Source organism: Pelophylax lessonae (assembly GCF_965119305.1).
Source record: "Pelophylax lessonae genome assembly, chromosome: 6".
Taxonomy (NCBI): Eukaryota; Metazoa; Chordata; class Amphibia; order Anura; family Ranidae; genus Pelophylax; species Pelophylax lessonae.
In genome coordinates, this window is record NC_138773.1 from 255,720,143 (window position 1) to 255,747,348 (window position 27,206).

Consider the following 27,206-nt stretch of genomic DNA (forward strand, 5'->3'; position numbering starts at 1 on the left):
GACTCTACTCATCACAAATTGAAGTAAAGGGCTGATCACAGCCCTTTACCACGTGATCAGCTGTCAGCCAATGACAGCTGATCATGTGATGTAAACAGAAGTCAGTCATCTGCTTTTTTTTTTTCTCCTCAAGCTGATAGGAAATCAATGAAGGAGAAAAATTACCTGTTTATAAGAAACTATGAAAACTGTTTTTTTTTTCCCGTCTTTTTTTTTTTTATTTAGCAAAAAATAAAAAACCCAGTGGCGATTAAATACCACCTAATGAAAGTTCTTTGTGTGAAAAAAATGATAATTTCATATGAGTACAGTGTAGCATGACCGCACAATTATGTGACAGCGCTGAAAGCTGAAAATTGGCCTGGGCAGGAAGGGAGTAAATGTGCCCAGTAAGCAAGTGGTTAAATTTACCAACAAATACAGTAGTATATAGTGTAAGCACCTTGCTGAATGGAAAGAAACTGAATGTGTGGTTAAGGTAGGAGCTTGGTAAATTTAAAGGAGAAGAATAAGAAAAAAAAAAAAAAAAAACCTTCATGCTGCAGCATCAGTGTTGAGATGCAGCTGTCTCACACCAGTTCTAAGACCGAGAACTGAGCGATACCATGGCCACTGATTGCTCAGATCTTGGTTTTCTCTCAATTGACTGGAGTGCTGCTGGGGAAGGGGCAGACATGGCTGGCTCCAGTTCTCTGCTGCTGAAGCCAGCTGTCATTTATGCCCCGTACACACTTGGAGATTGTCGGCCGAAAAGATTCGGCCGACGACCGATCGGCCGAATTTCGGCTTGTTAGTATGATGCTTCCGACAGCGCACTTTCGGCCGAAAAGAATCTGTGGTGCAAGCATTAAAATTTTTGTATGCCGACACCAGAGCGGCCGATTGTTCGCCAGTCAATACAGAATTCGGCCGACAGACAGCAGATTTGCAAGACTGGGCATGCTCAGAAAAGAAAAAACACAGGGAAAGTTAACCATCACATGACATCACTTCTGCAGTCGGCTGTAGTCGGCGGACAAAATTCTTGTGCAGTCTTTTGCACTTTTCAACAGACACGACAGCCCGGGGACAAAAGACGGCCGATCGTTCGGCCGACGATCTGCACGTGTGTACGAGGCATTAGGCAGCTGAGTGGATCCCTACAACATTGTTGGGATCCTTCCAGAGCCTAGCACAGCTCTGCTCTGTAAGCGGACAACAGGCAATAGCCTGCTATCAGCTGATTCTGGTCAAAGAACGAACAGTACTCCATAGACCCAAAAGAGGAGTATGGCCAAGGAGTTTCTATAGATATTGTATAATCAAACTGCAACTGGTTGGTATGTTTTATAACAGGTGACATCTTGCATATTCCAACTTAGGCTGTAATTTATTGTCGGACTTCAAAAAAACTTTATTAATTTAACTAAAAATTTCTGTACAACCTTTATTTTTAAACAAGCAAGTAGCAAACAAAAAATGAATGTGTTGTAAAATTAGTAACTGTGTTAAATGTTTACAACTTAGTCAGTTTAAAAAGGTTAAGATGAGACTCCAGACACGTGGCGCCAGAGGCGTAACGGATTTCTTTTAGCATTCCGCTCCATTCCTTCTTGTCATCTTCAAACCTGACAAGAGAAGGCAGACATTTTATTGAGGGCAGACAAGCTGAAAATCAGTTGTAAATAGTAACCAAATATATTTTAGCTTTCTTTTTTTGGACTTGCTCTGACAAGTAGCGATCTGTCTTTGTATAAAGTATCCCAGGTAGTGTAGTCATTTTATTTTTTATAAAGGGATATTAGAATACTAGGAAGCAGCTATATTGTGATGAAACTTAGAGATGTAATTGCTTTCTAGTGGATCTATAAGCCTCTTCATTGATTTTCCTTTAGTTTACAAATGAAACACCTCAGTACTAATTATGAACATTTAAAAGGATATTTATACATTTGGCAGACTGAACTCCCTCTGCATATAACCACAAACACTTAAACCCCATGTGTTCTTTCAGTGGTTTACAACGTTAAATGCAGCGATGCAATACTTTTTTTTTATTTTTTAATTAAACCTGAGCTTGGGGGTTGACAATGCCTACCCTGATTAGTTTTTGCATTATCACCCTTTACTGTGCACTCCTTAAGTTTCTTTAGACATCTGACTGCATATTGCTTTGCACTATCTACCAGTTACTGAGGAATGGTTACCTGAAGGATAATACCCCGACTCCACTGTGTGAGGATATCCTGTATTATTTGGTTCGGGCACTGGATCCTGCATTGGGTGCTCACCGTGGTACGAAGTTCAAAGTGTAAAGTTAGCTGCTGCAGGTACCTAAACCGGTCCAGGGCTGTGGTACATCTGGTTACCAGACCTTGAGGACTCCTTCGGGGGTACAGTTCCTTAAAGTATTCATACCCCTTGAAATTTTCCACATTTTGGCATGTTCCAACCAAGAACGTAAATGTATTTTATGTGATAGATCAACAGAAAGTGGCACATAATTGTGAAGTGGAAGAAAAATGATAAATGGTTTTCAAATTTTTTTACAAAACCCTGAAAAGTGTTGCGTGCATTTGTATTCAGCCCCCTTTACTCTGATACCCCTAACTAAAATCTAGTGGAACCAATTGCCTTCAGAAGTCACCCAATTGGTAAATAGAGTCCACCTGTGTGTAGTTTAATCTCAGTATAAATACAGCTGTTCTGTGAAGCCCTCAGAGGTTTTGTTAGAGAACCTTAGTGAACAAACAGCATCATGAAGGCCAAGGAACACACCAGACAGGTCAGGGATAAAGTTGTGGAGAAGTTTAAAGCAGGGTTAGGACAGCTATTACTTGTGCACTCCACAAATCTGGCCTTTATGGAAGAGTGGCAATAAGAAAGCCATTGTTGAAAGAAAGCCATAAGAGGTCCTGTTTGCGAGAAGCCATGTGGGGGACACCAAAAACATGGAAGAAGGCGCTCTGGTCAGATGAGATCAAAATTGAACTTTTTGGCCTAATAGCAAAATGCTATGTGTGACTTTAAAATGAACACTGCATGTCACCCTGAACACACCATCCCCACAGTGAATCATAGTGGTAGCAGCATCATGTTTTCTGGGATGCTTTTCTTCAGCAGGGAAGCTGGTCAGAGTTGATGGGAAGAAGGATTGAGCCAAATACAGGGCAATCTTAGAAGAAAACCTGTTACATACAGCCAGAGCTACAATGGAATGGTTTAGATCAAAGCATATCCTTGTATTTAGAATGGTCCTAAATCCAATTGAGTATCTGAGGCAAGACTTGAAAATTGCTGTTCACAGACGCTCTCCATCCAATAAGACAAAGCTTGAGCGATTTTGCAAAGAAGAATCAGCAAAAATGTTACTCTCTGGGTGTGAAAAGCGGGTAGAGAAATACCCAAAAAGACTTGCAGCTGTAATTGCAGGGAAAGGTGGCTCTACAAAGTATTGATTCAGGGGGGCTGAATACAAATGCATGCCACACTTTTCACATATTTGTAAACATTTTTGAAAACCATATATCATTTTCCTTCCACTTCACAATTATGTGCCAAAATAATAATCAAAAAAATAAAATACATTTACGTTTTTGTTTGTAACATGACAAAATGTGGAAAGTTTCAAAGGGGTCTGAATACTTTCTCAAGGCACTGTATGTCTATCATGATGGGCAAAGCAAAGACCTTTAATAGGCCCAGCTTTGTGGATAAGGTAAACAGGATTCCTGCACTATCTGCAGGGCATAGCACACTATGCGGTTTAGTGGGCAGAAGGTTTATGGTCATCCCTGCCACTTTGACGCTAATGCTTCTCAGCAAGAGCCCTTTTATTTTTTCCCCTTCTGTTGGGATCTAGTCTCAGAAAGCTGGAGTAACTGCCTCCTAGACGATGTGTCCCTGCCTGCCTGTTCTGCTGAGAATGCACACAGTACATTGCTATGTTTCCACTTCCAACTTGTACAGAGGCACAGCCACAAGAATGCAGTCAGCATCTGGGTTATAGTGGCTCCTTCTCCAGACACACAAAACCCCATCCATTCCACACTCCTGAACAGGGAGTACCACAATGGGGATCACTTTACTAGCAATGTTGGATTAAAGGCACAAGGGAGCTGGGATTAAAGGCAAGAACAACGTGTTCTACTGACGGCCTACAGGAAACACAGAGCACTGCTCAGGTTAATAGCTGTTCCCTTATGCCAAAACTAAAGTCCTATATTGACAGCGCTCCCCTCATGTGACTCTAGCTCCCTCTCACTCACGCACCATGTGGCCTATTTGACAAAGGCACATTTTCTCTTTCGTTTATTGACGGCCACAACTCCTGATCTCCATGACCATTGGGTTATACTTCCCCCTACAGGAGTAGGACACTAGGCAGAAAAATAATCTGGCTATGCCTTTGGGCAGTCCCAGGGGTATACTCCCTCTCTCGGCTATAGTTACTCAGTTTTTCTGCCTAGTCAGGAGTAAAGACCTAGTTCCTTGCTGGGAACTCTGGTCCTGGCAATTTTTTCGTTTTAGATAGAAAATTTTTAGTTTTTTTTCTGTGAAATCTGCAATCAACTGCTGGACTGGGCGACGGGCTGGATAATCTAGATTCAGTGGTCACCCCAGTCTGGCCAGCGAATGCGCAGACTTCAGCTTTGCGCTAGGTTGGCCGCGACATAGCCCCCCTAGACAGGGGCTGGCCTGCGAGTTGAACGTCTCGTGAAGTCGCATGCGACCAGGTCTCAGCCTGAGTCGCAGTGTTCCTCTTGGCCAACTGCCCACCCATTTTGATGGAGAGGAGGTTCTGTCTGGAGCGGTGCCCCCCTGGTTCCTGGTATGGTGAGTTGCTGCCCCCCCTCTCCCCCTGGAGAGTTTTTGGGTGGATGTGGGCCCCTTCTTGGGATGGTCGGACCCCCGACTTCCCATCAGGCACCCCCCTTCATCTGGCCCCCCCATCCTACCCCTCCTCCACTTATACTGGGGCTGTGTGGGTGGTCTGGTCCACCTCCTAGGGTGGGAGCAGGATGCTATGCTGGCAATGGGGACCGGGGGAGTGCGCCGCTGGTGACTGGATGATCCGGGGGGGGGGGGGGGGTTGGTCCTGGTTGGGGCTCCTGCCTGGGCCTGTCCTTCTTGAGGCTTAGAGATCCCTCCTTGTGGTGCTGCCATTTTGCTGTAGCCTGTGTGCTTCTATGCACGGCGGCCATGTTTGTGTAGTCTGGTGCCCATTTTGCGGTGGTTTGCCATTACAAATAGTGGGGACCATGACAGTGGAGCCCTGTGGGTGGCGATTTCAGTGGTGGGAGCCCCTCCTTATCCCCTGGTGCTGACTCCTGGATCTTTTCACTTCCTGATCACTGCACTTGGAGTGCAGATTATCCTGGTGGCTGCAGGTGCCTGTTTCTGCTGGGTGGGGAGTCTGGTGGGGTTCTCTCCCTCTCTGCGGAGGATCGCTTGGTGCTTTGTGTCTGGCGACCGGGTGGTGCTGCCAGCGTGGTGGGGCTTTTCCCTTTGCACTGTTTTACACTTTTTGTGGGGTCCCTCTGGTGAGTTATGGAGTCTTTGGAGCACATCTCCCCACCTGATCCCCTCTCTGAGGCTGCGGGGCCCTCCGGGTCCCAACCATCCATCGATGCACTGAGGGCGGTCCTGGAGTCCTTTTGTGTCCTGGGTGAAGGTGGCTTTCAGCCCACAGGCTAGCAAAAAGCGCCCTCCTCCCCCTGCCTCAATAGATCCTGAATCTGATTCGGCCACCGTGGACGTGGGTCACCCTGTCGGGTCTGCGACCATGGGCCTGGAATCCTCAGATAGTGAGGATGATTCCTCCACATCTGCAACTGCGCACGAAAAGGCGCTGGTGAAAGAACTGATTTTATCTGTGCGTGAGGCCTTAAAGATGGAGGACGCAGCTGCGGCGGAGGCGCAGGTTCCCTTTGGCACTCACAAGCCATCTAGAGCGGCAAAAGGTGTTTCCTTTCCCCGCCTATTTTGACAAAATTGTTGCTAAAGAGTGGGGATGACCAAAGCATCCCCTGGGGGTCCCTAAGCGATTTACTAGGCTTTACCCCTATGAGGAGTCCCTTTTTAAGGAGTGGACTGTTCCACCGGTGGTGGATCCTCTGGTTTCCAGATTGAACAAGGCAACTAGGATTCCGGTTAAAGACCCCCGGCCTTTAGGGATCCGGCCGATAGGAAGGCAGGGGCTGTGGCCTGCAATATGTACACTCTGGCTGGTTCGGCACTGAGGCCAATATTTACCATTTCCCAGGTGTCCCAAACTCTGACCGAGTGGGCTAAGCTTCTACGACCCCCCTGCCTTTGCTGAGCTGGCGGACCAGATGCCTCTTTGGATGTGGCTTGGCTCTCTGATTCAGCAGTGATCCTTCGTCGTGTCTTTTGGCTTAAATGCTGGTCTGCGGACCAGACTTCTAAAAAGGCCTTGACTGATCTCCCATTTCAAAGGAAACGCCAGTTTGGGGCTATCCTGGGTGACATCATTAAAGAGGTCTCACAGGGGGAAAGAGTACTTTTCTTCCGGAGGCTACTAAGGGCAAGGGACCTCGTTGTAGACAAGGGCCCTTCTTGGCTCATAAGACGTTTTTTGTCTCCCAGGGTTGACTGACAAGGGATCGGAGCCCTTCGGGGCCTCCTCTGGAGGATCCAAGCGAACTTGGTTTGGCAAGTCAAGAGCGAGCTTCCCTAGACCCGCGGACAAGGCCCCTTCAGCATGAAGGGGTGTCCTCACCCTCACCCAGCTTCCCTGGTACAAGTCAGGTGGGTCCACGATGTCATTCACTCTGGCTACAAGATCAAGCTTTGTTCTTACCCTCCTGTAAGGTTCTTCCAACGTGCCGACTGTCCCTGGTCCGCATACAGGCTCTTTTTGGGGCGGTGCAAGACCTTTTACTTTAAAGGGTGATGGTTTCCGACTACGGAATGTTTTTAGGGGTTTTACTCAAACCTGTTTGAGTTCCCAGAAAGGAAGACAAGGTGCGTCCAATCCTGGACCTCAAGGTGCTGAACTGCTTTGTGTGGGTGCAGAAGTTCAGAATGGAGTCCATTCACACGGTGGTGGCATCCCTGCATCAGGGGAATTTTCTTGCCTCTATTGACATCAAGGATACTTACCTTCACATTCCAATATGTGCCGGTCACCAGCGCTTCCTCCGCTTTGCCGTGGGAAAGGAGCAATATTCGTTTGTGATGTTACCCTTTGGGCTCGCCTCTGCTCCGCGGGTCTTCACAAAAGTGTTAGCCCTGGTTTTAGCATTGTTACGCCAATGTGGGATCATGGTACTGGGCTACTTGGACGACCTCCTTCTGCGACTGGAGTCTCCTACTGCTCTGGTGGAAAACCTGGAAATTATCAAACGAAGTCTGAGGGAGTTTGGCTGGATTCTGAATTTTCAGAAGTCTGCAATGGTTCTGTCCACAAAGCTGGACTATCTTGGTCTGACTCTAGACCCGGCCTTAGCCAGAGTTCTCCTTCCTCTGGACAAACTCCAGAAATTGCAGGCTGCAATTCATCTCCTGCTGTCCAGCAGATAGTCATTCCTCTGGACTTGCATGCGGGTGCTGGGCCTGATGGTGTCTACCTTCGAGGCGGTTCCGTTTGCACAGTTTCATACGAGGTCCCTACAAAGAAACATTCTGGCCTAATGGGACAAGACTCTGCAGTCTCTGGAAACCAGATCAGGCTGAGCCGGAGAATGAAGGAGTACCTGATATGGTGGCTTTGCTCTCCGGCTGGGCAAATCCTTCCTATCCTTGTATTGGACAGTGGTCACCATGGATGCCAGCCTGTCCGGCTGGGGAAGCGTCCTCAGCAAAAATTCTGCTCTGGGAATCTAGACATTAGAAGACTCCAGACTACTGATCAATGTCTTGGACCTCTGAGGGATCAGACTGTGTCTGGACCATTGGATGGACCTTCTTCAGGGATGTCCAGTGCGTATTCAATCGGACAATGCCACGGCCGTGGCTTCACCAAGGGGGCACAATAAGTTTCCTGGCTGCCCTGGAGGTAGCCGGCATTCTAAGGTGGGCACAAAGGTTCGTTTCAGCCCTCTCCGTCTCACACTTTCCCGGGGTGGAAAACTGGCATGCGGATTACCTCAGTTGGCAGGCGTTGGACCAAGGAGAGTGGTCCCTTCATCTGAAGGTGTTTCATCCCCAAGGTGGATCTGTTGGTGTCTCGGCTCAACAGAAAGGTGCAGAGGTTTGTGGCTCATCATGGGATCCTCTGGCGGATGCCGCAGATGCGCTAGTGGCCCTGTGGGTTCAGTATCGTCTGATTAACGCCTTCCCTCCTCTCAAGCTTCTGCCAAGACTTCTACGCAGGATCAAGGCAGAAGGGATTTCGGTCATCCAGGCTTGGTACGCCGATCTGGTGTGGCTGGTTGCCGACGTTCCTTGGAAGCTTCCTCTCAGGGAGGATCTGCTGTCCCAAGCACCAACCTTCCATCCTGCTTTACCGTCGCTGGCTTTGACGGCTTGGCTGTTGAACGCCAGGTGCTTATGGATAGAGGTTTATCTGAGTTGGTGAATCCAACGCTGTTAAAAGCTAGGAAATCTACTTCTAGGAAGACCTACTATCGTACGTGGAAGACATATATTGCATGGTGTGAGTTTCTTGAGGTTCATCCTGGGCTCCTTCTCGGTTGCTCAGATCTTGACCTTCCTTTAATGGGGGTTGAACAGAAATTGGCCTTGAGTACCATCAAGGGCCAGGTGTCGGCTTTGGCGGTCTTCTTCCAATGACCCTTGGCCGCACACTCCCTGGTGTGTACCTTTCTTAGGGGGGTCCGACATTTTGTTCCTCCAGTGCGGTCTCTCTTGCTGCCTTGGGACCTCAATCTGGTGCTTTCGGTCCTCCAGAAGCCTCCCTTTGAGAATCTTCAGGAGATTCCCTTCGCTTATGCTGTTTCAGAAGGTGGCTATCACCTCTGCGCCCAGGGTGTCAGAACTGGTGGCGTTATCCTGTCATTCACCTTACTTGGTGATTCACAGTAATAAGGTGGTTCTTCGCCCCTGTCCGTCGTTCCTCCCAAAGGTTGCCTCTGATTTCCATTTGAATGAAGACATTGTGTTACCTTCCTTGTGTCCCAGGCTAAAACATCTGAAGGAAATTGCCTTGCCTGTGGTCCAGGCAATTAGGGTGTACCTGGCAGCTACGGAGTCTTTTAAGAAGTCAGACTCACTATTTGTGCTCACGGATGGGCCTCGGAAAGGGTTGTTTGCTTCCTCTGTGACCATTTCCAGATGAATCAGACAGACGGTTATTCAGGCTTATTCCATCAGGGGTCAAGTTCCTCCTTTCCCTGTCAAGGCGCACTCTACTCTAGTGCCTCCTGGGCCCCCCCGTCATCAGGCGTCAGTGACGCAGGTTTGCAAGGCGGCCACCTGGTCGTCGGTGCACACTGTCACAAAGTTCTATAAAGTGGATGTGTTGGCATCTGCGGATGCTTCTTTTGGCCGCAAGCTTTTGCAGGCTGCTGTTTAGAGGACCTGATCTTCTTTGAGGGTGTATTGTTTTTTTCTGGTGGGCTCCAGTTGTTTTTGGTTGAGCTCCTGTTGATTGGTTGGCTACTATTTAGCGTTAGGAATTTTTTTTTTTTTGCTCCACCCTTAATGTTTTGCACTGCTTTGGGACGTCCCAATGGTCATGAAGATCAGGAGCTGTGTCCGTCGATGAACGAAAGAGAGAGTGCGATTTTTGACTTACCATAAAATCTATTTCTCTGATGTTCATTGACGGACACAGCACCCACCTCTCTGTGGAGTTGTAATTCTTCTGACACTCCTTGTAACAAAACTGAGTACCTATAACAGAGAGAGGGAATATACCCCCCGGGACTGCCCATAAGATTATTTTTCTGCCTAGTGTCCTACTCCTGTAGGGGGCAGCATAACCCAATGGTGATGAAGATCAGGAGCTGTCTCCGTCAATGAACATCAGAGAAATAGATTTTTTACGGTAAGTCAAAAATCTAATTTTTTCTAACAAAAAAAGTAATGCAATCTCAGTATTCACAGTGCTCTACAAATATATTTTTCCAGTGTTTATCATTAAAATAAAATAACAGTACGGACTATAAGATTCTAACTGCAATGTTATATTTAAGCAAGATGCCACTGAACTAGGAGGAAACCTATGCACAACACGATATCTCTGTTACTTACTTCCACACATCAGTGACCTCTGAAGGTGCAAACTCTTGAGATTCCAACTGAACCATTGCAAATCCACCAATGGCATACAGTGATCCTGCTAAACTGACCATATTGAGGGAGCTTCTTTCCTGGGGAAATTCGGTGATTGTTTCCCATCTAAAAAGAAGTTATATTGATGATCCATGCACATACAAACCACAGGTTTTACAGAAGGTACAACCAGACATTTCAGTTTTAATAATAGTGTCTTATACCTTTAACAACTGAAAAAAGAAAATATATTATGGTCAATGTGTAATAGAGAGCAACCCCAGGCAACAGGTAGCAATGCTGTTCTGGAAACGGATGACTTTGTTAAAGGGTCCCTCCTTCTTAGGACACTAGGGTAGTTACCTGGCTGCCTCTAGTGTCAATACTTTCCTAGTTACAACCCAGAAAAAACTATGCAGATTTATTTATCAGAGTGAAGTCATGGTTCCTGATCTGCACACTTATGCCGGGTCAGTGCTTTCTGGAAAATATAAAGCCTGAGGATCAGGATAAAATCCAGTAATGACAGCTAACTTAAGCTAGTCATCCACTGTTGGAGATATGGCCAATTACTGTGAATAGTCTGAAATACAAGCCATGGGTGGCCTTGCTGACATCCCCATGCTCGAGAAACTTGAGAAATCGACCCTTCCCATCTTATTACTGTGGTGCAAATGGGCTGCATACACAATAGTAAATATTGCCATCCTCTTTCTTTGCCTACTTTATTTTTGCTGCAGCAAATGGTTAAAAAAACTCTCTGCTAGCAGCACATTAGAGAGCCAGATCTCTTTAAGCCGTAATAACCCAAAAAGCAAACATTAATTATATTGCAGCTTACCAATTCTTAGATGTGATAGCCACATTAGGGTTATTTTTTTAAGGCTTTCTTTCTTCCATTTTCATCTAGTGATCCAGCCAGTAAGTCTGTTGTTTTTTAAAAGAACAAGCTCTCTTCCAGATGGTGGCTGGAGTTTGGCTTCAAATTGTTAGTGTATTTAAAGTGGTTGTAAAGCCTTAAGTTTTTTCCCCTTAATGCTTTATATGCATTAAGGGGAAAAACTTTCAATGCTGCAGCTCCCACACCAGACGCCCCCCCCCTTTTTTTTTTTCCCTGAGCCTGATCCGATCAAGTAATGTGCATGAGCGCAGCAATTACAGCCGCCGTCTCTCTCCTCATTGGACAGAGTGATAGCAGTCCCACTGTCTGTATCAATGGATGCAGCAGCGGAACTCGGGAGTGAGCCCGCAAGGGTGCCCCCATGAAAAGTGGCTCTCCGTGGGGGCACCCGATGAAGAGTAGGGGCCTGGAGCACCGGCGGGGGACCCCGGAAGAAGAATATCGAGGCTGCTTTGTGTTAAACGATTGCACAGAGAAGGTAAGTATAGGCATGTTTGGTATTTAAAAAAAACAATGTTTACAACCACTTTAAATCTGCTACTACATCTAACACTTGGATAGAACCGATGCAGCAGTGAATAGTATAAAATAATAGGCAGATTAGACTAAAGATGTAGCCCCACTTGTTGGCCTATGCTACTGTTGGTGGCACCGTGGTGATACTAATAATCATGAAAGGCTGACCTCAAGCTGCTGAAAAATCTTAGCTAAAAACGGTCAGAGTTGGCTGCAGTCACCAGTCAGGTTTATAATTTCACATACCAGCCGAAATACAACATAGAAGAATAAAATAATTTTAGTGGTGGCCAAAATATAACACTGGTGAATGATCGTCTTTCATAATACACTGCTCAAAAAACGTAAAGGATCACTTTGAAAACACATCAGATCTACATGGGGAAAAATATCATGCTGGATATCTGTACTGATATAAACTGGGTAATGTGTTAGGAACAAAAGGATTCATCATCATTTGATGGAAATGAAAATTATCAACCTACAGAGGGCTGAATTCAAAGACACCCCAAAAATCAATGTGAAAAAATGATGCAGCAGACTAGTCTATTTTGCTTACATTTCATTGCAGCAACTCAAAATGGTACTCAGTAGTTTATTATGGCGCTCATATGCATGCCTGACAACGTTAGGGGATGCTCTTAATGAGAGGACGGATGGTGGCCTGGGGTTTTTCCTCCCAGGTCTGTACCAGGGCATCACTGAGCTCCTGAACAGACTGAGGTGCAACCTGGTGGTGTGGGATGGACCAAAACATAATGTCCCATATGTATTCTATTGGATTTAGGTCAGACGAGGGTGGGGGGGCATTCAATGGTATCAATTCCTTCATTCTCCGGGAACTGGCTGCATACTTACACCACATAAGGCTGGCATTGTCGTGCACCAGGAGGAACCCAGGACCCACTGCACCAGCCTAGGGTCTGACAATGGGTTTCATCCTGATACCTAACGGCAGTCAGGGTTTCATTGTCTAGCCGGTAGAGGTCTGTGCGTCCCTCCATGGATATGCCTCCCCAGACCACTGACCCACCATCAAACCGGTCATGCTGAACAATGTTACAGGCAGCAAAACGTTCTCCACGGCTTATCCAGACTCTTTTACGTCGGTCACATGTGCTCAGGGTGAACCTGCTCTCATCTGTGAAAAGCACAGGGTGCCAGTTCTGGTGTTCAATGGCAAAAGCCAATCGAGCTCCATAGTGCTGGGTAGTGAACACAGGGACCACTAGAGGACATTGTGCCCTCAGGCCACCCTCATAAAGTCTGTTTCGGATTGTTTGGTCAGAGATATTCACACCAGTGGCCTGCTGGAGGTCATATTGTAGGGCTCTGGCAGTGCTCATCCTGTTCCTCCTTGCACAAAGAAGCAGATAACGGTCCTACTGATGGGTTAAAGACCTTCTACGGCCCTGTCCAGCTCTCCTAGAGTAACTGCCTGTCTCCTGGAATCTCCTCTATGCTCTTGAGACTGTGCTTGGAGACACAGCAAACCTTCTGACAATGGCACATATGTGCCATCTTGGAGGAGTTGGATGGCCTGTGCAACCTCTATAGGGTCCAGGTATCGCCTCATGCTACCAGTAGTGACACTGACCCTAGCCAAATGCAAAACTAGTGGAAAAATAGAACAAAACTAATCAGAAAAGATGAGTGGGGAAAAACATTTCAGTGGTCTCCACCTGTAAAACCATTCCATTTTGGAGGTCAACTTATTGTTGCACATCTAGTGCCCATGTTGTTAATTTAATTAACACCAAAGCAGCTGAATCTAATTAACAACCCCCTCTGCTACTTAACTGACCAGATCAATATCCCAGGAGTTTAACTGACTTGATGCTATATTCTGACTAAAAAGTGTTCCTTTAATTTTTTTGAGCAGTGTATATTAATACACTCAGTACCGTACCATGGTGTACATTGATAAGCCACATATAGGCCCTTCATAAACATACTTGTTAGCGGCAATGTCATAGGCTTCAACTGATGCAGTTAGTCCATCCTCTGTGACTCCACCAGCAACGAAGATCTTGTTCTTGTGAACGGTAACGCCGAACATTGAGCGGGCTGTCCTCATTGGAGGAAGGTCTTTCCAGTCTCCTTTTTTGGGATTGAACACAAACATTCTGCCTGTACATTTCCTACAATGAAGAGAAAAAATGTCACAATGCATTAAAGTAGGCATGTCTGGCTGACCTATTCTATGCCATACGTGTTTTTACTCCTTCACTGCCCACCTCAGGCAATTTAGGCATTTAAAACTAAATGAAGATCCTGTCATTGTGCATTGGGGTGCCATTAAAAATGAACTGCAGTCCACACAGTAATGATGCATATTTTACCTGCACGGTAATGCACTTACCACAATGAAAAAAATGTAAATTTGCTCTTAATTACTTTTTTAAATCAAGTATATTTAGTCATTTACTTACAATTTCCAGGCAGTAAAAACACGTAACTTATCTAGGAGGTACAGAGCATGGCAGCATGTTAAAAGTTGGTGTCATTAGGCTCGGCTCACACTAGTGTGACTCCAAAGTCCCGTGATTTTGAATGCAAATTTACACTCTCTGGCACTCAAGTCGCAAGAAAGTTGCATCAAAGTATAACGCAGGAACCTTTTCAAAGTTGCTGTGACTTTAAGTCTCATAGATTGGAATGGTTGCCATTAAAATCAATAGGCTGCAACTTGGACACAAAGACGCATGACATGTCACACTAGTGTGAACGGAGCCTAAAACATACAGCATAATACAAAAAGAAAAAATCTAATTGAATCAGTTGCAATTTGTCATGTAATAAGGTGGTATCTTTTGGTGGGTAAAGTTCAGAAGAATTTGGAGTAATACAATATGTTAATGGGAAAACAGCATTGATTACAGAATTCAGCTATAGGAAAGTCATTGATTAAAGTCCAATGAATCTGGGCATCTACTACAAATGTAATTATACTTGCATTGGGAGTATTGGGATCATAGAAACAGATTTGTGGAATACATTAGCAGTAAGTTATGCACGGATACCTCAATTTCATCTGCCTTTTACCCGAATTAGTTCCAGTAATAAGGTAATGCAGGAATACACTAGACAATGCTAGACTAGGTGAACGGTGAACCCAGCCACATTGACCAGATTTTATAGGATTTTTTGAGGGCATCCCCTGTGTAAGTATTGAAGTTTTTCCCTTTCCAATAGTAAATTAATTTAGGCTTTCCATTGGTCAAATGTAGGTGGAATTTGGGACAACCACCTTTGTGCGATTTGTTTTGGGGTAATGAATAAAATTCTTGCTATGATTGGCCCAGATTGTTCTGAGACTATATTTTCAGGCAAAATGCCTAAAATACCTATCTGGGGATCAACTGGTAGAGATATGGAGAATAGCTTGAAATATATCTACGCTATAAAATCTGGTAAAAAAGGCTGGATTTACCTGCTCTAGCATGAAATCTATCATCCCAGTATCTAAATGGCTTCAGACGTCTGCACATCACATGAATATGAGTTCCCATACTTTATATCTTGTGCAGTTGGGGGAGGATATACACCCCTATTTAAATGTTTTCAGTAGTATATAGTAGACTATATATTTCAATTAATTTTGAGACAGGGATTGGGAGGTGAATGGAACAGCCTTCAAAGCGTCTGTCCCCTTTTCCATCCCAACTCTCCTGGGATGGTTGACATGCTGTTGGTAGTGTTTCATATACCTTGGAAATAGTGCTATTAACATTGTTGTAAACCTCAGACGTGAAATTTGAACAAAGCATATCCCTCTATAGTGTGTAATTGTCTCAATCCAGACCAAGTTTCATTTCTGTCCACTGCCTTCTTCCTCTGTTATCTGCATGAATCATTTATGATGAGTTTTCTTGACACAGAGAGAAAAATGGTGACAGAGGAGGGAGCTCCAGCACACTGCTTGTAATTAATAGCCTCATGTCTGTTCCTGTGTGAAGGGGGGGGGGGGTGTCCCTTCCCTCCAATCAGCTCTCAGAGCTCCTCTCATTGATATAACGGCAGCTCTCTGCCCCCTGCTATTCAGAGCTGAGAGATGCTGTGTAAATTCTGCACTTTGGATGTAGAGGAAAGACAACGGCAGATAAAAAGGTATAACATAAGCAGGAGGATTTGTTTCATCTCTGTGTATCCCCTAAAGCCAGTCACTTCACTGTGTATATTTTAGGGTTTACAACCACTTTAATGACTCTTAAAGCGGTAGTATACTAAAAAAAAACTAATATACTAGCTCATTATGAAATACTTACCTTAAAACGAAGCCCCCACTCGGACCCCCGGACACTGCTCTGGGAGCGGACATGATCCCTCGGCGTCTCTTCTGGGCTCGGCGGCTCCGGCGCTATGAGTGGCCGGAGCCGCGATGACGTCACCCCGCGCATGCGCGCAGGGTTTTAACTTTCCGGCAACTTCCCAGCAAAGAACTCTGAAGGTCCGCCGGTCCTTCAGAGCGCATGCGCCGCTAGCGTCGGCAGGTGTATGCAGTGCAAATATCTCCTAAACCATGCCAGTTTAGGAGATATTAATTGTACCTACAGGTACTTATTATAGGCTTACCTGTAGGTAAAAGTCACAAAAATCTGTATACTACTGCTTTAATAAAGACATAAGCTTACTTTCGATTTCAAAATCTGTCTAGATTTTGGTTTTAAATTCGAGTTTAATAAGTAACCCATACTGTATGAAGCACAATTGCAATATGATGAAGATTAATTTTAGTGCAGAAGCCCTCTGCAGCCTGCCAGTTTAGCGAGTCTGTGGTATATTCCCCAGAATTCCTAGCTGATCTCTCAACAGGTGCACTAAAGAACTGTGACAGACTTCACCAGGTTGTCATTTAAAGAGAGAGTAAAGCTGGCTACAATCTAAAAATAGCGGACAGGCCGTCAGTAATGGGAAGGGGTGACATGTAGCTTCTCTCTTATGTCTGGAACTTGCTAGATAAAAGTGCAACTATAACTGACTTTGTATGACACAGACATCAAACTGCAGTGTGCACTGTCCTGTACTTCACCATGTGCTCCATCCGTGAAATCTGGGGCAAAAGGGGAATATTTACCCCAATGCTTCAATAGACACAAGCTTAAAGTAATTGTAAAGGAATTGTTTTTCATTTTGGATGAAGTAAAGAAGCGTAGGATCCATTGTTAGGTAGTTTTTTTACTGTTTGTGTTTCTCTCTATTTGTCACCAAGACAGAAAGAGAGGGGAAATCCAAACATTTTTATTGGTCATCAAAGCAAGAGGAGAGGGAAAATCTTCCAACTTGCACACGTTTCTATGAAAACACTTGACATACACTACACGGACGCTCAGTTTTTTTCCTCCGCTGCGGCACTTTTTTTTTTCATGGACACGGATGACACTGTGAAGGAATTGATGAACACTTGTGAATTAAGCAAAATGTCTATTTTTCTATGTGTATTTTTCTGTACATATCTTTTTCTTGTCTTCCTTACTTAAAATGGCCGTTACTAGATACCCCCACCACCGACAATGGAATGTGAGAAGAAAGATGGAGCCTTGGCACAGTGCCTTCAAGAGAAGATAACATTCATAAACTCGAAGGGGACCACCTTATAACGGACCTGACTAATCAGAAAGCTGCAAATAATCAGTATTATGCTAATATTATGCTTATGACGTACTTACATATGACACCGCCTACTAACTATATAATAGACTGTACATTAGAAATAAACAGGAAGTATCATTTACCTGAACAATGTGTCAGTCTATGATATCCTCGTGCATGCACTCTAATTACCTATCTAATCAGATCCAGCAGCAAGAAATCTATTTTGAACCTGATTGAGGTTCCCAAACCATTACAACACCAGCCCCCCCCTCCCCTTATACTTACATGAGCCTGATCCTGCGATGTGCACGAGGTCCCCAGTTCTTCTGACTCTGTCCTGCCTCACTGCACAGTCAATAGATGCAAACAAGGTCGCTCGGGAGCAAGCCTGCATGAATATCATGGGAAGTGGCTTCTCATGGGGGCACTCGCCGAAGAGGAGGAGCCAGGAGCACCGCCGTGGGACCCCAGAAGAAGAGGATTGGGGCTGCTCTGTGTAATACAATTGCACAGAGCAGGGAAGTATAACATGCTTGCTATTTTAAAGGGAAAAAAAATGAAGGTTTATTGTCGCTTTAAAATGATCACATTATAAATTTAAAAACCATCTGTGTCAAACATATGTGAACTGAACCAAGTACTGCACAGGCACCAGGATTTAGATGACCATGACAGCTCTGAGCCAGCATCCCAGTCCAGAAAGTAGATGCTGACCCTGGATAATGTCTGAACACTGATGGCTCCAAACTTCTGATGAGCAAAGCAGATGAAGGCATTGTCAGGGGGACATCCCTGTGAGCTATAATAAGTAAGCGTTAGACTTACACACTACTTAACATGCATGCACTTAAAATAAAACATATCAGAAGCTGGGCAGTGCTAATAAGTAGTGATTTGATTTTACAGAATCAGTCGAAGCACTTGAGCAAATTTACAAGCCTGTACTAATATGGTGCAACAAAATTGAAGCATGTGTAGCCACTATTAAAGTGCACCACAGAATGCACACTTAAAATAAATTAAGAAAAAACCCCAATATGTCAGCCTGCTGTATGAAAATATCAGCATATTGCGCAAATCAATCAATTTACGCTTATTGGGATTTTTTTTTTTTACCAAAAACACACGTAGCAGAATACATATTGGCCTAAATTTATGAAGAAATTTTATTTTTACGTTTTTTTTTTTTGGATATGTTTATAGCAGAAAGTAAAAAAAAATATTTTTTTTTGCAAAATTGTTGGCTTTTTTTGTTTATATTGCAAAAAATAAAAACCGCAAATCAAATACTATCAAAAGAAAGCTCTATTTGTCGGGGAAAAAAAGGACATAAATTGTATTTGGGTACAGCATTTCATGACTGCGCAATTGTCCGTTAAAGTAATGCAGTGCCGTATCGTAAAAAATGGCCAGGTCATGTAGAGGGGTAAATCTTCCGAAGGTCCAGTGGTTAATAGTGAATATTATCATTAATAGTGATATTGAATAAATGCTTTTTTTCACTTTATGTTGTGATATAGTGCTGCCTTTATATTTGTAATGTGGCTATATTAGGCCAATAATATCACAAGCAATCTCTGCCCTTCTGTATGTGCAGCTGTGGGGTGGAGAATCTCTGTGGCCATTATGAAGGGCTCCTTCTAGGCTTCTTACTTTTTATTTTTTACTATGTAGAATGCAACAGGAGAAACACATGTGGCTCTTTCACACTGGTGACCAGAGGGCAGTAAAAACAGGTGGCTGAGCCGTGGTTTTATTTTGGTCAGAATTCTGACATTACAGCCTAGCTTGGCTGTACAAAACGCAGCTGTGATATTTTGCTTGCCAACGCAGCAATTTGAACTCATGACGCAGAGTTTCACATGCAGCGCTGTCTGTCAAAATCACCCAATGAGATCAATGCCACCACACCACGAATGCTTGGCTCGCAGTTGTGGAAGAGTCTCACAATGTAAACTTGCTGTTTGGAAGTTAAAAAGTAGAAAAATAAAACAGAGGAGGCGGCAATAGCACCTGCCAGCCACTTCTATACCGCCCTTTAAAAAGTTACCCACAATGGATCACTTTTTAGAGGAAAGTAAGCATTACCGCTAGTGTAAAAGAGCCCATAGAATCCCAGAGTGGATAGGAACAGAGACAGAAGTTCTGGCAGAAAGATCTTACATTTGGTTGAGCCTATACACATAAGAATTAGTTGGTTCACAAATCCGATTTTAATGATAACTAAAATATAATTTTTTGATGAACTGGTGATTTAAGAAATATCACGCCATTACTCATTAGCATTTATAGGATCTCAGTAAGTGCTAATGGTAGACAAATAGGGTGTGTGCAGTTGTTCCAGAGCTTAATAAACGAGGTGAAGCTTCACTTTGTAAAGAATACCCAATCACATGCAAGGAAAAAAAAAAAAAAAAAAAAAACAGCATTTTTGCTTGCACATGATTGGATGATGGAAGTCAGCAGAGCTCCTGCTCATTTACTAAGCTCTGGAGCAACTGCATTTGCAAAGTGAAAAGCCTATTTGCCTTTAGTAAATCAAACCCACAGTGTCCTGGCTAATTATCCAAAGCCATGCCACTTACTTGTCATCTGTTTTTCCTCCAATACTATAGATGAGCCCATTATGTGACACCACAGAATGTCCATAAACCTTGACAGGGAGTTTCTTTGCTTCTTTCCAGGTTACGGCTCTGAAACCAGAAGAAGAAACTTAATAACCATTCATTAATATGTCACATTATGACGAGCTTAGTAACAATAAACAGCATACTTAGAATCATAACAGAACACTGTGTCCAGTGACTCTTCAGATTGCAGGTCTTTGCCAGCAATGGCATAAATACAGTTATCTGCCTCACCCAGGCTGAAGAGACATCTGGATGATGGAAGAGGTGGGAGTCCAATCCATTCACCTCCAATGCTGTCCAACTGAAATATAGAAAGTCAGAAATGTCAGAAAAAGATCACAAAGAATGCTGGAAGATAACTAGCGATGGCTTCTACTGTAATCCTATCATTTTGAAGCAAAGTAGGTATTGCAAAGATGGAGGATGGAACGAATTGGCATTGTCCTTATTTAATTTAGAATGATGTTTAATCTCACCCCCATACCAGTTCTCTTTCATATGTGCACTATCAGACTATGTGACACCTATGGGGACCAAAGCTGTCTGACTACCTGGTTGGGATCTATGCAGTTAGCAATATCATTTTACTACTTAATTTGGATAAAATAAATATATTTATGGTTTTAGAAACTCTATACCAGTGGTCTCCAAACTGCAGCCTGCAGGTGTCGGATGCTGCCCTTTGCTTGTCTTTATCCGGCTATTGGGGCGCTATCTTCCCACTGATAAGAGGTGCTTTTCCTCCCACTGAAACAAGCGAGGCACCATTCTTTTTCTGACACCAACAGTGGGGTATAGTCCCCCCCCCCCCACTAAAACCGATGAGGAGGGAATATTTCTCCCAATTACACCAGAACTTATTCCTTCCACTGACAACAATAGGGCACTATTCCTTTCACTGAAACCAACAATGGGGCAATATTCTTTTCACGAACACCAATCATGGGGCATTATTCTTTTCCCTGAAACTAACCACGGGGCACTATTCCTCTTTCCACTGACACTGGGGCATTTTCTACTCCCACTGGTCACAATCCATTACCCCTAAAGTCTGAAGGATAGTAAACTGCCCCTTTGTCTACAAAGTTTGGAGACCCTCGTACAATTTCTTAAGGCTGGGAAGCCATAATGGTTTTTCTATGGGGCCCTGCAACACATAGTTACAGCCCCGCATAGTTGCATGCTACTATATTTGTTGTATTTGTATAGAAGTTGTTACTCATTTATTCGGAGATTCTAATTTACAGATACATCTGTCAAATTTAAGGCCGGAATGAACAAAGAAAAAACTGCTGTAATTCTGCTTGGGGAGGGGCTGTTTAAACAAAACAAACTTCTTTTTTGGAATTAAAGGCTAAATTCACCTTTAGAGTTACATTCATATTAAAGGTGTAACATGTTCCAGCAACCCCCCCCCCCCTTCCCGGTGACAGCGAGCGGGGGTTCTTCTCCCCCACAGAAGCTGTTACATAATATAAAATTGGCGTGGCTCCATGGGGCTTCAACCTGCAAAGCAGTGTCATTCATTCACAGGGATCAGAGAATGAATAAACTTCAGGTCTACCACCGCAGCAGATGGCTTGTAGTTCTCAATTGTCTATAAGAGCACTGATTAGCATGCTCATAGTCCATTCACTCTTCCTCCTACCTAAAAGCATATACAGAGGTATGAACATAAAGCTGGAGGGAGAGTGTGCAGAAGCCTGACATTGCACCATGATCCACTGATTATGGGTACAATGCTTTCCAGGCTCCTGTAGAGAAAAAAAAAAATTATAAAAAAATTGCACTTTTTTTCTGCAAAAACATGTGCATTTATTATTTTATCCTTAAGCCTGGTACACACTACAGATTTTTACCCTGCAACCTCGTGCATTGCACAAAAAAACTGTCAGCTCTGAACGGAGACACTGTACGAACCATGCAAAGTTAGTCCCAGAGTTGTATAAAGTACTCAAAACCCATACTTGAGTAAAAGTACAAGTGCTCGATCAAAAAGTGACTTGAGTAGAAGTGGAAGTGCTCTATCAAAAAGTTACTTGAGTAGAAGTACTAAAGTATTCAACATTTTTTGTACTTAAGTATTGCAAGTAGTTTTTCTAAAAAGTTTGCTACTCAAGTACTGAAAGTAAAAGTACAAGTACTGTGTTATGTAGTTATTAAAGAAAAGTCAAAAGTTTGAACATCATATTGTTTTTTATTATTTCAAATGCAGCTTTTATGAAACCTGCCATCTACTGTTCTGGCAGTGGTAATTTTTATAATTGTAACTAGTAACTATGCAGCACAAAAAAAAAATATCGGAGTAGAAGTATTGAAATCATTGAAAAAATGTAGTGAAGTAAAAGTGGAAGTAGGAGAAAAAAATTCTACTCTAGGAAAGTACAGATACCGCCTTTCAGTACTTAAGTACAGTAGTGAAGTAGTTCTACTTAGTTACTATACATCTCTGGTTAGTCCAGAGATCTCCCCCGTTGAGCTGTTGTCAGCTATTGTTCTGACAGGGGGGACGGCCCCCGGCCAGAACACTCAGATCAGCACTCTCTGCTTTTGCCTTCTGTCGAACAGATTGACATACACGCGGGCAGAATGTCAGCCGGTAGTTTTTTGTACCGGCAAATGTCCGACATTCTGCCCGTGTGTATGGGGCTTTAAAAGAGAACTTGGCATTTAGGTTCTCCTTGAAGTATCTTATTCATTAAAAGAGAAATATGGAAATCGTTTTTATTTTAGAATCATACTTACCTACTGTAGGTGGATGCAGCATGGGTCTGACAGCTCTAAGGCTGAGAACTGAGCGATCAAACCGCCAATGTGGTTCTCACAGCTCCCTGAGCAGAGAGCTGGTGACTGTCAGTGACCGCTGTCTGCTCTGCACCCCCACGCTCACTTGAGCACTGGGTTGTGGAGGGGCGGGAGTGGGCGGCTCACTGAGAGGCTGATCCAGGTGCTGGTCCAGGCATGTGGGCGGATCCTGACCATATGGTTGCGATTTTTTCTAAGCCTGGACCGGCTCTTTGACGTCAGCTGACAGCAGGCTTTAGCCCACTGTCTGCTGAAAATGGGTCATAGGAGTGCAGAATGAAGTGCACTTTTGTGATCCAGAGGAGAAGTACAGCCAAACAAGCTTTGACTGTACTTCTCCTTTTATTGCCCCCCAAATTGTTCAGTGTTTTTCACACATATGTAACAAACTACCTTTTCAGCAGCATTACTGCATTTCACAGCATATAAGCTGTGAGGTAGATCCTTGAATTATGCCTGCATGTTTTTTGTAAAGCTGGAGACTAAAACTGGTTCAAATGAGCAAATTAAAGTTGGCTTCACATCTGCACTGTTATAATCAGTCAAAATCTTTTCTTTTATCTCTTTAAATAACTATTACTCCTAACATCTTCCACCAGATCCTTCACACTGGTCACTCTCATGCAGAGATTTGATGTGATAAGACTGGTAAAAGTATACCTAAAGCCAAAACGTTGTTCATTTTGAATAGAGCAGGGGAGGATTAAAACTGTCATTTTTTTGCCATAAAATAAGATTTACCGTAAATAAGATTTCTCGTCACTTCCTGTCCTGTAGTCTAACCAGTAAGTGAGAGGAAATCTTTCCAATATGAGAGATATTTCCTCTTAGTTGTCAACAGGAAGAAGTATCCTTTGAAATATTTTCCCCCTTTTACCTATTTTGCCTGCAACTCAAAATTTTGAATTCACACTTTCATTTCTGGTGCCATCGGTGAAGAGGACAATTAGAGAAAGTAAATCTGCCTGTCTGGGACACAGACAGCAACACAAACCTGATAGTTGTTTTAACTCCTCACCACTCTATTAATAAAATAAAAACGTTTAATTTAAATCCTAACACCAGCAATTGCTTATAATAGAGTGGAGAATTAAACAGTTTTGGAAAGTTCTTATATTTGCCTGTGACCCCGTTGGGGAGATTTCCCCTAGTTTCCTATCTATGAGACATCTATTAAAACGTGGTGAAATGGATATCACCTGGACAGAAAGGCATAGACAGCAATCAAAACCTAAACAGATACTTTCCACCACTCAACTCAAATATTATTATGCATTATTGCTTGCGTCCCATTGGAGACATTTCCCATTACTTCCTATTCTGTCAGGAAGCAAGAGTAAATCTCTATTTGCATGAGCATTTATCCACATTGTGAATCCCAGCAGCAAGAATCTACTGATTCCTGTGGCTGGGATTGAGATCTGTGTGCAGACAGTTCAGGCTAAAACCGGATTGGTTTCTGAAGGTTATAGCATTTGGATCTTTTTTTTTTTACTGCAACAGGGGCAAAGACTGCAATGAAAAGCTATATATATATATACTATATAAATCAAGCATGCATGCGCACGATCATCAGCAACCATCCAGTAGTCCAAACAAAGAAGACACAGCACAACGAAGGGGAGCACAAACCTTGCATCACTTTAGGAGGCCAAAAGTCTGCCATAAAGTCCAATTATTCTGCGCATACTTGCATATTATGGCAGTCGTTCCAGAGGGCTGCTGTTCCTTTAGTTCCACTTTATGTCAATTTAAAGACTACATACATAGTAAATATCTGAGACAGATATTGTGGAAATCGTTATTGGTTTATGTTTGTATTGGTCTGTGAAGAGGTCATCAGTCCAAAAGGTAAATATTTGTTAAAACATTAAGAACATGTGACAAATCGGTTATTTAAAAAACCTTTAAAGCGGGATTAAGCCCAAAAGCAAACATTTATTATATTGCACCTTACCAATTCTTAGATGTGGTGGCTGTATTCGTTTTCTTTTCTAGGCCTTCCTATTTTTATTCCCACCTAGCGATTTGGCCAGTAAGGCCCCTTTCACACAGGCGGACCGTTCAGATCCGCCTGTCCGTTTTTTTGGCGGATCTGAACGGATGCCCCATGCATCTCTATGGGGCATTGGATGTCAGCGGAGACATGTCCGCTGACATCCGATCCGTCAAATCTGGACAGATGGAAACCCTATTTTACATCCGTCCAGCGGATCGGATGAGAACGGACAGACGATCCGTTCCCATCGGATTCCCCCATAGAGAACAGCGGGACCTGACAGCTCTGTCTCCGCACACAGCACAGAGACACAGCTGCCATCTGCCTGCTCAGCGGGGGATCGGCGGATCAATCCCCCCACTGAGATAAACGGAGTCCGCCGACGGACCGGAATGTGTCAAAGGGACCCAAGTCTGTTGTTTTTTAACAGAACAAGCGGTCTTGCAGATGTAGCATATTAAAAAAAATTCAGCAACACTCCACCCTTGCAGTATTTTTTAATAATGAGTACATTAATTGCATACAGTACTGTCTCCACTCAAAAACCAAGGGACTTCCCCTATCCTTTTGAGCAAGCCAGGAGCAGTGAAATGCATCAAGGAAGGCTGGTTTTTGGGTGGAGACATTACTGTATACCGTCAATTCATTGATGGTTAAAAAATCCTGCAGGAGGAGCTAAGTGGAATGTGGCTGACATTGTTTCATATTCTTAATGGGGAGTGGAGAGGAACTACAATTGCCAGCACTCAGAATGTCCATGTACAGGAAAGGTCAGTCTTTATAACCTTTATTATTATTTTTATTATTATAACCTTTATTCCAAATAGAAAAAAACTATTGCTGTTACTGCTTATAAAGTGTTAGCTGGAGGTCAGATTCGGCTTGTTAATGTATTTAAATCTGCTAGCGCATCTAACACTTCCTTCCCCCCAGACTGACAATGCTGCTGTCCAAAGGTGCCCTTGTGCTCCTTCATCCAGAATGCAGCCACTCTAATATATGAAAAGCATGATAATAGCCAGATTACCAGTTGAAAACAGTGGGGAAAAAAAAATCTTAAAAAAAGAAAACTAATGCAGCTGCAATATATTACATTTTTGATTTGGGTTTAATACTGCTTTAAGGCCTAAATGCAAAATTAAAAAAAAAAAAACAGTTGTTTTTTACATACCTGAAAAAAGTAGGACTGCAATGGTTGATCTTTATTTTCTTCATCCACATATAGTCCACCAACTACATAAATCTGATTAGATTTGGTGACTATGCTGGAATGATTCCTTGGGATCTGCTCAGACAAGGCCACCAAGTAGCACTCATTTTCTTGAGGATCATAAGCTACAGTTGCTGTGTCACTGACCATAATGATCAGATCTTTGACGAACATGCCATGCCTAGGAATGTCATTCAGATATCCGGGAAGTAAATCTTCATCACCAACATCACCGTCTGCCTTCTCCTTGGCAGGCTCTGGTAATTTGCCAGCAAAGGCATCTTTGATATCCTTGATCTTTTTCTGTATATCAGCGTTTCCCTTGAGCAGCTCTTCCTTTTCTACCCGATCTTTGAAATATTTTTCGGGCATCAAACGGAACCGGATGCAATCAAAGACCTCCACAAGACTTTTCACTTTGTTCTCCTTGTCCGTCCTGGCCCATTTCATCACGGCCTCAAAGACGGCCTCTTCCTTTTCAACATTTAGGGCATCGCTGGAGATGACAGCTATTAGTTCATGTGGGGCTAACTGAAGAAAATCTTCTTCATTACAAATCTGGCTAAACCGATCACAGACATAGTCCCGTGCAGTGATGGCAAGTCTTGGGCAGTCCAGCAGAAGGCCCAGTCTGAAGATAGCCAGGCAATTGGTAGGCGACAGTCGCCTCTGAAGGTAAGTGACACACACTGTGAACACGGAAGGGATTTGGAAACGACTGGCCAGTGCAAATATATCCTGGACATTTCCATCATTAAGGTCAATATCAGCAGAATAAAGGTATTTCAGTATGGCTTCCATGAAACTTGGGTCAACGTTATCTAACTCAAGGTTTTTTTTCTTCTCTTCGCTCTCATCAGACAAAAAGAACTCCCGGAAGTAGGGACTGCAAGCTGCAAGGATGAGCCTGTGACATGGAAGGGTCTTGTCTCCAGCTTTCAAGAAACAATCAACAAATTTATTTTCATCGAGAAGTTCTTTCAGCCCATCTTGAAGGAGCGTAGATTGATAAAGTCTGAGCTCTTCTTTCAGTTCCCCGGTGGGATCCATTTTTTGGTATGGAGTAAGAGTTGAGGGAGAAAGCAGAGAGGGCTGTACAGCTCTTGTCAGCTCCCAGGTCCAGCAGCAAAAGGGCTGATCTGTGAACTCTGGCAAGCTTAGGCTCTGTGCAATTTAAGCCCACCGGCTAAATATAGGTACAGCCTCTCACAATATGGAATTTGGTCGGCCAATTTGGAAAAAGGAATTGCTCCTGCAGCTGTCACAGACTGAAAGAAACAACTGTAGGTTTTAGTCACTAGAAGGGATATCTTTGTGAAAGTGACTACGAGCACAGAGAGAATACATGTGAAATGCACCAAGGAATATTTT

The 27,206-nt window shown here is 43.6% G+C and overlaps 1 protein-coding gene across 1 annotated transcript; it reads right to left on the bottom strand.

The window, feature by feature from the left end:
• Positions 1–1,350: 1,350 nt before the first annotated feature.
• Positions 1,351–26,982, bottom strand: KLHL41 (kelch like family member 41). The gene is made up of 6 exons (XM_082262497.1): positions 25,797–26,982; positions 19,965–20,122; positions 19,777–19,884; positions 13,552–13,737; positions 10,159–10,305; positions 1,351–1,607 (listed from the first exon to the last, which is right to left on the bottom strand). Exons 1-6 carry the CDS (start codon positions 26,883–26,885, stop codon positions 1,496–1,498), a joined length of 1,800 nt encoding a protein of 599 aa, XP_082118623.1. The 5' UTR covers positions 26,886–26,982; the 3' UTR covers positions 1,351–1,495.
• Positions 26,983–27,206: the final 224 nt, after the last annotated feature.

What these genes read in the sequence shown, in the direction of transcription:
- KLHL41 (XM_082262497.1), bottom strand. Translation starts at nt 26,885, where the DNA reads ATGGATCCCACCGGGGAACTGAAAGAAGAGCTCAGACTTTATCAATCT. An exon ending in TGCAGTCCTACTTTTTTCAG is followed by an intron (nt 20,123 to 25,796) that starts GTATGTAAAAAA and finishes TCTATATTTCAG; the next exon opens with TTGGACAGCATTGGAGGTGA. An exon ending in GTGTTCTGTTATGATTCTAA is followed by an intron (nt 19,885 to 19,964) that starts GTATGCTGTTTA and finishes TTCTGGTTTCAG; the next exon opens with AGCCGTAACCTGGAAAGAAG.